Genomic DNA, 12,191 nt, shown 5'->3' with positions numbered 1-12,191 from the left:
TAAAAGGTGGAAATGTTCTGCTGAAGCGTTCCACACTACACTGGGAGCGAAGCACGGAAATCAGCCCAGAGGCTGATTTAGAGAACTCAGTAAGGAAATAATAAATTGTCCTTTACTCCACCAGCCTGATAAAAGAGCCAGAGTGGATTTGAGTGCTGAGGGTGGGTCAGACGGACGGGACGCCTACCAGCTGGTGCTGGGTGGGTTTGATCCACCTCAGCAGCATCTCGCTAGCTCCCTCGCTTCAGAAGGACGTGAAGATGAGGAGGCTGAGGACGAAGCTGCGTTGCTTTGGGTAATGCGGGGTGGTTTGAACAAATCTGTCTGTTCGGCTTTTTGGCCCGAAGCTGAACAGCAGCTGGACTAACGGTGTGGCACTGAGTGTCTCTGCATGGCAGTTTGGAAAACTAACAAGCATCAGAGGGAAGTTGTTTTTCCCTCCTCTCCTGCCAACTGGGTGAGACTTTTTTAGATGACAGCCCTGATGATACCTCTAAATATAGATCGGCATCAGAGCTCAGCCTCTTTAAGTTGTTCTCTCAGAGCATCGTGATCATCAAACCCCAGAAAACTGCTTCATACGCCCAACAGGAACAAGTTCATAAAGGCAGGAGTTTAGGAAGGGATTTTAGAAATATCACTTCCTTTTTTATTTCAAAGAACACATTTTAAAAAGGGAAATTAGAAAAAAAATAAAATCCAGAAATGAAACTTCTTAATCAAAAAAGGTTGTGAGAGTAACCTTTTTTCTAATTATGATTATTAAATTTTTGTTCAAACTTTATTTTACAGATTGTATATATTCAAACTGATTTTTTTATTTCTCTCTTTTAGATTAAGTTGAAAAGATCTTCATTCTTTCAAATAGTATTTTTATAGATCACATTCTCTTAACTTCTGTGGGCGGGCTCTCCTGTGATCGAGCAAAGACGTATTTCTATTGGTCTGCTGGATATTAGCAACAACATTTTTATTGGTCATGAGTGGGCGTTTGTATCGGACATGAAGGGAAAAGAATGTGAAGTTTGAGACACCGTTTAAAAAGAACGCGATTCATAAAACTCAATCTGAAAAAAATAATAACATGGGGAAATATTAAATATGTAAATCGAAGAAAAAAAGAAAAATTAGTTAAAAAAAATAGAAAATGTAAAATCAGTGAAAATGACAATGACTCTCCAAACCTTTTCTTTAATAAAAAAAAAAGACAACTGTCATTTCTGAATTAATTCTTTTAAATAAAATGTCCATTTCCATTAAATTTCCATTTTTTAAAACATTCTCTGCTTCCAGTAATGGAGCAGAATTCCCTCCATATATGAAATAGTTTATTTGAAATTATACTCAAACAGACTTAAGACTCTTAAAAAAACCCGAACAAACAATAAATATTTGATAGTATAGCCTCTGTTTGGTTTTCTTTCTTACAAACTTAAACATTTGGACGACTTTTTATCTTAAATTGCTTTTAGTTTGTTCTTTTTTTAATCTTTTTTTTTAAAGAACAAAACAAAATAGCCAAAATTGACAAATTTATATTCTAAAAATTAAAAGGCACTAATTAACTTAAGAAAACAAGTATTTATTTGTTTGTATGAACATCCAGCGTAGTAAAATATTATAGTTTTTTATGCAGCAACCTGAGAAACTCCCAGCAGGCAGTAAATCTGTGTCTGGATAGAAATGACATCAGTTATATAGATACAGTGGGACATCTAAACTATGACTTGATTTGTAAAGAAAACTCATTTATATCAGGAAAGTTTGGATGTGGATTAGTGTTTAAAAAATTGAGATAAAAATATTATTTCGTAATAATATTGTGATGATAATAGAAGAACCTTCTTTGTTTTTTTGTTGTTGTTTTTTTTTTAAGTAAATCTTGGCTGTGACTGTGAAACACGGCAATATCCAGCCTCGTGAGACCATCCTGATCTCGCGAGCTTCAAGGTTTCACTCGCTAATCAGTCTGGAGACTCTCCGTTAAAGAAAATTTGGAGCCGTTCACCAAACGAACGTCCAATCAGCGTTGGCTTTGAGGCGGGTGAGGTGTGACGCAACGAGAAGCGCGACAGTTCAGTCTAAAGAACATGGCGGCTTCAGCCGATGAAACTAGCGTTAGCGTGGCTATCGAGCAAGTTTTATCGGAATTACAGAGTATTTCTTCACTGAAAGAAGAGCAAAACACTGCTCTGGAGGCTTTTCTCAGAGGAAAAGACGTTTTTAATCTCCTCCCGACTGGTTTCGGCAAGAGTTTGATCTATCAATTGGCTCCTCTTCGTCGTCGCTCTGTTAGTACGTCATATGCTTCATTGATCTGATTGGTTTATTCGGCCCGTCTATCACCATCATAGGCCAATCAGCTAACCAGTATTTTTGCCCCTTCCCAAAATTACTTCAACGGAAGGGTTCCAGATGGATATACGGAGCAAATCCATCTGATGGAGTCAGGTTAAGCAATATCAGCCCCACAGTAAAAAACAGCTGCTCTTTAAATCTATAGCTATCTAACATAAGGGAAATAAATATGGAACTGTGATTTTTATAATTAAACTCCACACAGTAAATGCATTCGATCATATTTTTTGACATTTTATAATTCTCTACTGTCTGCAAAAATAGTGGACAAGAAAGTAAAAAAACAGTTTGGACGAATTAGCCTTTTTTTTGGGCTGTTTTCATTGTTTTGACGATAAATCAAAAATCTTCTCCTGACAGGAAAATGTTAATAAACAATAGAATAACAGCCCGGTCCTAAAATTCTGCATTAATATCGGTATCAGCCAGTGTTGGTCATTTATGAGCAGATTAGTAAAATTGGACCGATATTTTTGGACGATATTAGCTTCTTTTTTTTCTTTTTTTTATTGTGTTGGTTTTAATATTCTGCTCTAATCGAAGGCATTTTGTGTTGATGCCAACACAAAATGGTAATCATTCTGCAATTTTGTAAATGGAGGAAGAGAAGCAATATCAGCCTTAGGAACCTGCCCAAAAATATGGACAGCATATATCAATGATCGGTTAGAATGATGTCCATATAATTGGCATCAGCATCAGCCTTGAAAATAAAACAGTATCGGTCAATCTGTAATCATTACCTGCTCAGATTTTCACATCTGTGCTTCCCTAATAAGACTAAAAATGATCTGTTCTTATTCTTTATGTACAGTCCCACCCCCCAAACAACTTGTAAAATCTATTTCAAGAGATTAATCATTAATCCTGCATTATAAGGTTGATATAATAGCAGAGAAAGCATTAGATGGTGAAGTTATAATAAACAATTAGGGATTTCTTCATGATCGCTGTTCTTTCCCAATGCTGATAAACACTTCTGTCTAAAATGGAAATAAAACAAAAAAGTTTGATTGACAGTAGTTCAAGATATCAAAGCTTTTTCAAAGGTGACAACAGATAAATTAAAAATAGATGTTTCGTGTTAAATTATATCTAAATTTAAAAACTTTGATCTCCTCATTTATATCCAGTTGGTATTATTGACTCTTTCTTTTTAAAGAAGCAATATAAACACCAAGAATACAGTTCAAATATAGCAAGAAAGCACCAATTACCAGTTAAAAAGCATAAATCTATCGGTGAACAAACGTTTAGCGGTTAAAAGCTCCTTCACAGCTGTTCCAGATGGAAAACACTGCACTGAAGTTTACACCCGACACTCTTAAAGGAGAAAAAAAAATCCTATACAAACTGGGATTTCAGTAACAACTGTCATTAAGAAACTCTAAAGAAAAGATCTTCATTAAACGGCTCTGCAGTGGGAAGCAGCGTAGCTGGCTGCCAGTCATAACACGGTTATGCAATGTGAGACAACACCTTTGGTTAAGTAATGAGCTCAGACGTTTTGGACGTCTGCCGACATTACACACCTCTTTAATTGCTCTGGAAGAGCTCAACTCTGCCATCGGTGTGTTTGCATGGCAAATCTAAGAGCAACCGCCCAAACGGAGCATCTGGCTGCACAACACCACCAGAGGTGGAGAGTGAAGTTTCTCCTGCACCAGGAGGCCTGATTTACCCAACTCTTCGTTTTCATAATATGGCATTATTGAAAAATAGGGGTCGATTTGGTGTGTAATCAATTTATGGTTCAGTTTTCCTCCCGTACACTAGTGTATGTGGGGAAAAAACCCTCAAATATTAAACATCTTGTGTTTTATTGACAACTTTACTAAAGTTTTTTTTTTTTTTTTTTTTGGCATATTGTTTGAATGAGAAAGAGAACTCCTAGATAAAGAAAATGCATCTTTTTTTTTTTTTTTTTTTGGCATATTGTTTGAATGAGAAAGAGAACTCCTAGATAAAGAAAATGCATCTTAATTAAATCCTGCTGCTGTATTTTTTATTTTTTTTTTGTATTTTCATTGAGAAGTGTCAAAAACTAATGGAGAAAAAAAACAAAAGTTTACATCTAAAGTGACACCTTCTGAGTTTTAATAGCAGCGTTTAACAGAAATGGCTCCCCTTTCATTTCACTCCTGCTCATCACAGAAACTAAACCTCTTTTGGTCAGATCGTCTGGATAATAAATTCATAAATAAATGAATCAAATTTATACGATGAGTAAACACGGAAAATGCTCTTTTGTGAGAGAAAATTAATTAGATGAAAATTAACAGGTATGGGCGGACATATGTGATGAACTTCTTAATTCATAAATAATATTAGGCCATATTTAAATAATAATATAATAATAATTAATCATTGATGATACTAATATTTAATATTAAGTAGTTTAAAATATTTATCGGGTTCCTGCTTAAAATAAAAAAAAAAAATTCTGTTGTCTTTTTTGTAAACTAAAACTATGACTAAACGTGAATATAGAGAAAAAGGAGAAAGAAGCTCAAACGGATGAAGGGTCAGGGTGCAGCTGACCTCCATGTGTTAACGGCTCTGGTCGTGGGTTAAATATCACTGAGTCGGGTTCGGTTGACCTCCTAACGGATTAGGGCGGGTTCGGTTAGTCAAACTGGACCCGTTCTGGATCATGGCGGCGCTTCCTCTGTCTAGCTCGGCTAACGAATGTGCCGTTGTTGTTACAAGTTGTAAGAAACAGGATAGTAAGCGCGCTGCGCCAAGTAGAGGAGAGGATTCACTTGTGCATCATTTCATTTTGGCAAAAACTCAATGAAACAAACAGCTAAACGAACAAAACCTGCATCCACCAGTTTGGCGCAGGGTCCTGTACCTTAACAGCTTTAAAATCAAAGTGACATTGGCCCTGTTTCCCTTAATGACCATTTATCAGGAACACTGAAAAACATTTGCTTAAAAAGAACCTTAAAAAACGATCAAATTGACTTATTATATTTAAAATAGTAATTTAGACCAATCAATCTAGACCAAATTCAGAAGTCTTTTGTTTTATGGTTTGAGTATTGACCTGTTTATTTGATCATACATTGGTCAACAGAAGATATTATTTTAAAATCAAAAACTTGTCACTGAAAATAGTTTAAATATTGTTCATTTAAAAAGTGTGATTTTGTTGGTTTCTAGACCTGCAACTAACCATAATTTTGCAAATGGATTAATCTGTTGATTATTCTTTTGATTAATCGGTTAATATTCAGATAGCTAAAGGTTCCTTAAAGAAGACTTATTTCAAAATCAATCCAGGTGAAAATAAAACTTTTCCACTTGAGGAGTTCTGGATAGAGCATAGTGACGGATGAAAAAGTTTTTTATTTTAAATGCAAACTGTTTGTATATTTTGTAACAGTTTAGGTATAATTACTGCTCTAAGTGGGTTCTGTCAGTTAAAGATACGATTTAGAATCTCTATACTCCAGTTAACGATGAATCGATTACTAAATTAGTTGACGATTATGTCAATAATCGATTAATCATGATTAATCTGATTAATTGTTTCAGGCCTATTCGTCTCGGATGCTTATGTTTTCAAACTTATTTGAAGGGGCAGCTAAAGCCTGGTTTATCCTCGATGCGTCCGTTTGGCATGATTTTTCCAAGTAAAGCTTGTAACTACGTGAATAGTTCCTCGAGAAAAACATTTTTTTCCCTACTGGTGTAGTGTTTGCAACGTAAACCTCTATAGAAAGGGTTTGGGACCATAAATATAAACTACGATTGACAGGAGGTGAAACAGCGCTTGGAAACAAATGACTAAAGCAAAGAGGCTTTGAACTGTTGGAAACGGCTGCGTTTTCCAACCGTAAGCTTGTGATATGTCGCTTACATCCCCCTAGATTTGATCAGAATATTGGGGAAAAGCTGCACAGAGTATAAATACCTCAAACGCTGTGTTCCAGCTGAAACATGGCGAGCATAACATAGCCTGTTGTGAGCTGCATGAGTTTGGATTGTTGTTCTTTAACCCGGGTTGTTTCTGCTTTGCTGACTGAAAAGTAAAACTCATAATAAATTTTAGATAAAGGAGAAACAGGTAAACTAATTACATGTTTAGGGAAGAAAAAAAAAAAGGGTTCATTTCTGACTCGAAGTTCAACATATGCCACCAGGAGGCGATGTGTGATGAGGACATGCCTGGTGTGTTCCAATATTTCACCAAGGTATCCTCGCCTCTTACCCGCTCTCTTTTTCTTTCGTCCTGCCCCGGTTCAGTTCACTCTGGTTTGATGCGCTGTTGTCTCGGCAGGAGGCGATGTGTGAGGAGGAGCCGGGCGTTCTGGACCCGAAGGATCCCAACAGGCCCCGCTTCACACTGCAGGAGCTAAGGGACGTCCTGCATGAGAGGAATGAGCTGAAGGCCAAAGTGTTCCTGCTACAGGAGGAGCTGGCGTACTACAAGAGGTAGATAGTGAGTTCTAGAGTATTTCAGGATGTTTTTCCTGGTTACCCCCTTAGATTTAAAGCAGCCACTCCCTTTTAACAGCTCTTCTGGCCTTCATACTGGTTAATTTTAAGCAGCTACTTGAGAATCACGGCCATCTTGCGTTGCATAGATTGGTTTTAACAGGCACCTTTCTTCAAGACTTCGTTTTAGTTCATATCATTTTGTGAGTTTTTTAAATTTGTTTTACAGCCGACCTTTAACTCACCCTCATTGCTTCTGTTTGGACATAAACACTCATGGTTGAAACATTTGGGGGCTCGTCCAGGATTTTAAACTCCAAATACTTGAAAGAGGGTAAAATAATGCTATGATCCAAAAAAAAAAGGACGATATGAGATGGAGCGGGAGTCACGCATGAAGACTTTAAAATAAATTTTTCTCCATAAAGTGTTGAAAATGTAACAAAAACAAATGAATCCTCAATTCATGAAGGTCTTCAACGTGAGTGCTTCTATACAGGGGCCAACAGGGGGCCCCTAGCCCCTTCACTGAAAACATACACAGCAAAATTAGAAATCTAGTTTAATCTTAAGTGTATTTTCCCTTGATTTTAACAGGTAGGACAATATGTAAATGGCATAAGATGGTAAGTTTAGAACAAGATAAAATCACTCTATTAACTTGTTTCAAGAGCATAATGTGTAATTATCTAATTATAAGGCCAGAGATACTCTTTCCTTTAGCAGATAATTTTAATATCCTGCTGGAATTAAAGGCAAACGCTCTTAATTTAAGAGCAATTTACTGTTTTAGATCATTTGTTGCAGTGTAATGCTAAATTAGCTTCTTATCATGATAAGCACTGACAGAAGAAACTCTAATTTATCCCTTTGATGAATTTAATATTTTAGCTTTATGATTAATTTAAGAATTATAGTCAGCTTTAAGCTCCAGTCATATTATACGTAGCTCGGGAACCAACATGGGGGAAATACTAAGTATCAGGAAATACTTGTGTGCACAGATTCCTTCTTTTCTTCTGTCATTTTAAACCTTTACATTAAAGAGAGTCCTTTCTCTTCTCTTCTCCTCTTCCGGTGTAGGTACTGATCTGCTCGGGTCCTGGGCATGCCAGAGACGTCACGCTACATGATTGGCTGAACATTGCCACATCATATAAAACACAGCAGTTGCTCAGACAACGATAAAAACATCACGCAGCGTCCGTTAGCGCGTCTAATGACCGATGCAGTTTTACCTGATCGATAACAAAACTGAAAAAATCTTTATGGTGAACAAAGTAGCTGTTAGACCGTGATATAAAGGGGGAGAGATGGGTAGCGCTTTGGTTTGGTAGCAAACAGGTTAGCTTTCTTTAGCTCGGTCAGTTAGCCATATTAAGCTACACTACTTTTTAATTTGTACCAACAGCAACCATTCATTTTAATATAACTGTTTTTTTGGGGGGGGGGGGTTTGTCCTCCTCTGCCCTCAGATCTTAAAAATAAACTGAGACTTTTTGTGTCACCTTGTTAAATGGCTGAGCTTAGTTTTAGAACGCAGAACTTTCTTTCAAGACTGACTGATTGTTTTCTACTTTTGGCTTCTTTAGATCGCCAATGAAATGTAAAATAATAGCAAATATAGGTCATACTATGTTGAAACTCCAAGAAATTTGATCCTTAAGAAACAGGTGCAATACAGTTTGTCTGAGTGGAGTTGCCATATGTTGACGTCATGAAGAAGGGGCGGAGCACCGAGCAGATCTGGTACCTGCAGCGCCATCTTCTCCACATATAGATCATATCTGCCACACTGTTATAATTTACAGCTGCCTTTAGGATGCGCATAGTACTATGAGACAAGTAATTAACACACTTATTTACTGCTTAATTGGATCACTCTTCACTGATCACATGCACATGTTTGCATTATTTCCTCCTTCAATCGGACCTTGAGCTCACTGCAAAAAATCTAAATCTAAATAAGTCGTTTTTTTTTTAGTTAAAATAAGTGCATTTTTTCTTGAATTTATGTGGTAAGTGAGACACTTTGCTGTAGAACAAGACAGTTTACATTTAAAATAAGAAAAAAACAATCACATTGTCTTATTTCAAGTGAATCTTATCTAATTATCTTATTTTAAGAGCAAAACTACTCATTCTATTGGCTAATAATCTTATTTACCTGCTCAAATTGAGGGGAAATACACTTAATTTAAGAAATCTTTACATATTTCTAGATCGTTTTTGCAGTGCTGAAACTTGAAGAGTTCGAGAGAAACACTAACCAGACAGCAGCAGGTGTTATTTAACAGCACAGTCCTTCAAACATCAGTAGATTTGGTCATCATTCATGCCTGGCTATCAATATTCTATTTGAATTCCTCACTAATGAGAAATCCTTGCAAAGCCAGGCTGATCAGAATCTCTAGAGTTTGCCCGATGGCTAAAATAAAACTCCATCAGACTATCCTTGTCTATCATGTTGGTTTGTTCCTCTGTTAAAGAAGGTGCGCTTTAGGAGGATTAGGTTTTAGTATTTTGTGCACCATATACTTGAGTACATCGTGAGAACAAGTTTGCACACAGATTAGTATTTCCTCAGCACGTTCTAGTATTATTTTTTTCTTCCCCCACATCAGTTTTTGGGTTCTGTAGTATTAAGATCAGGGCTGCAATTAACGATTATTTTGCAAATCAAATAATCTGTAGATTGTTTTTTCGATTAATAATTAGATAGAAAAAGGTTTCTTTAAAACAATTTTAATTTAAACAAGGTGTAACTAAAACCTTTCCATTTGAGGAATTCAGGATAGAGCATATTGACAGATGAAAAACATTATTTTTTATCTTAAATGCTCATTTTTTATATATTTTTCTGCAATCTGGTCTAAATGTGTCGCTCTGCCAGCTAAAGGGATGTTTAAGAGTCTCTATTCTCCCATTTAACGATCAATCGATTATTAAATTAGTTGACAGTGATTCCAATAATCTATTAATCATGATTAATCCGATTAATTGTTTCAGCCCTAATTCTGATAGGATTACAGTTTTATCTGTTGGATCAGACTTTTTGGGTGTTTTGATATAAACACTAAACTAAGTTTCCAGTTTTTTTTATGATTTTGTTCTGTGTCCCCTTGGGAAAAGAAAAAAAAAATACTGGAGCCAGTTTTTCACACTTTATTGTTGCATTAAGTAAAATAATAAAAGTTCTCCTGCATTTTACACACTCTGTGTTTCTTGGACGGTAATAATTGCGTCTTTTTACAGTGATGAAATAGAGGATGATGCTACAACTCCGTCTCCATCCCCGTCTCCTGAACTGGGGTCCCGCTCCAGATCAGCAGCACAGCCTGAATCAGGAATCAAACGCCTGTAAGTCGTTCTCTCTTTCTCTCTAAACACACATTCCTTCTGGTGACATCTCCTCATAGTGGCAGTCTTCTGTTACTGTGCCCCACCCTTTAAAGCAAATGATTGGTTTGCTTGTTGCACCAAATTACATGCAAATTTTTAAAATTCATAGTTTCATTTGAATTAATTAATTTTTCCTTGCAGTAGAGAGGAGAAGCAATATTCTAACCTCTAACCATTCCTATCGAATAAATCTGACATTGTTGTTTAGCTTTTATTTTAAGTTAGGTAACATCTATAGAAAAGTTTAATTAGTAATTATGACATCTGCTCACACCCTGGAATAAATGGGATCTAATACAGAACCTGTTTGTCATATCCACTGTACAAAATGAGGACAGCTAGAAAAACATCCCAGTTCAATTAAATTGCAAGTCAGGTTTGATTAATTCCTTAAATTAATTAGATTATGGCTGCAGTTATCGATTAATCTATTGATTTATTTTTTAGATTAGATGCTTTTGGTAAACTAACATTCCTAAATACTGTAAATGTTTGGAATTTAGAACAAAGAAGGTTTTTAATCCTAGATGGAAAAATGTTTATATTTTTAGTAGAGTCTTGTCTACCATTATTCTGGGTAACGGTTCCATTTCCAAATTATGCTGCTGCAAATTACCTGAGTCATTATTACTACGAAACAGGCTTAAATGTGAAACAACAAGACTTTGACTCAGTTATTCTGAAGTTTGTTTGTTTTTTTAACACCTATGCTTTGCGAAAGTATTTGCCACCTTGAACTTTTTTGAACTTTTGCCACATTTCAGGCTTCAAACATAAAGATATAAGATTTTATTGTGAAGAATCAACAACAAGTGGGACACAATCATGGAGTGGAATCAAATTTATTACACATTTAAAACTTTAACAAATAAAAAACTGAACATTTGGGTGTACAAAACTACTGGAGGGTGTTTGTGAACAGCAGTTTTCAGGTCTTTCCACAGATTCTCCATTAGATTCAGGGCTGAACTTTGACTAGGCCATTCTAACACCTGGATATGTTGAACTATTGTGGATTTTGCTTCATGTTTTGGATCATGGTCTTGTTGGAAGATAAATCTCCATCCTAGTCTCAGGTCTTTTGCAGACTCCAGCGGGTTTTCCTTCAGAATGGTTCTGTATGTGACTCCATCCACCTTCCCATCAGTCTCAACCATCTTCCCTGCTGAAGACAAGCAGGCCCAAACCATGATGCTGTCACCAGCAGAGCATGTAAACAGAGCGGAGCGCCAATTCCCGCTCCCAGCTCAAGAAGTTTGCTCATTTGCTCCACAGGTCAAAGTTGCGCCAGGACGCTCAAAATCCGCTCTGCTTTAACCTGAATTCTCCTGCTGCTCCGGCGAAATTGCTCCACACTCGCTCACATTTTCAGCCGAAGGCCTTTTCTGACATTCGTCCTTCATGTAATTCTGCCAGGGCCCTGGGACACACTGCGTTTGATTTAATGATGTCCCCGATACATGTGTATTGTTTTAATTACCTGGCTGTTAAATTATCGCTCTGTTACCCAGCTGTGAACGTAACACCTTGTTCCATTCATGTTGCCCCGCGTTTCCTATTTAATTATTAATTTATTTTACTAGACTACATTAAAAAAGGTCACTTTGCATCCCATTGCAAATGAGATAATAGCGTATAAGGCATGTTTCCGATCCATTCTCTGGCTTTTACCAAAACGATCACTTTATGTAAACCCGCTCTGTATTGTTTTGTAGAGTTGCTGTGTTTTTTTTAATGATATTTTATCCCACTTTTTAATTACATAATATGACTAATATTATGACATAGACTCTAACAGACTATAGGCACTAGGGGTGGAACGGTTCACACAATCCACGGTTCGGTTCGGTTCACGGTTTCGTGGTCACGGTTTTCGGTTTGGTGCGGTATATGTTGATTGTTAGGAAAATCTCTAAGCTGACATGTTGGTGGTGTTGCTGTTAGCATAAACAACACAATGCTCGCACACTGTTGCACTTTTATCCACA

The 12,191-nt window shown here is 36.6% G+C and overlaps 1 protein-coding gene across 2 annotated transcripts in view; it reads left to right on the top strand.

Annotated features, from left to right (window-relative positions):
• The window catches only part of rilpl1 (Rab interacting lysosomal protein-like 1), a 38,520-nt gene that overhangs the window by 16,448 nt on the left and 9,881 nt on the right, over positions 1-12,191 (top strand). Inside the window, exons 5-7 of one of the 2 annotated variants that reach the window (XM_015376798.1) lie at positions 6,507-6,557; positions 6,644-6,798; positions 10,057-10,161. In XM_015376798.1, coding sequence (XP_015232284.1) covers positions 6,507-6,557; positions 6,644-6,798; positions 10,057-10,161 — 311 coding nt within the window. The remainder of the gene's footprint in view (positions 1-6,506; positions 6,558-6,643; positions 6,799-10,056; positions 10,162-12,191) is intronic. The other variant, XM_015376799.1, reaches the window with a different exon arrangement.

Source organism: Cyprinodon variegatus, unplaced genomic scaffold (assembly GCF_000732505.1).
Source record: "Cyprinodon variegatus isolate N-32 unplaced genomic scaffold, C_variegatus-1.0 Scaffold142, whole genome shotgun sequence".
Taxonomy (NCBI): Eukaryota; Metazoa; Chordata; class Actinopteri; order Cyprinodontiformes; family Cyprinodontidae; genus Cyprinodon; species Cyprinodon variegatus.
The sequence above is the reverse complement of the archived record's forward strand: the minus strand, read 5'-3'. Positions and strand labels throughout refer to the sequence as shown.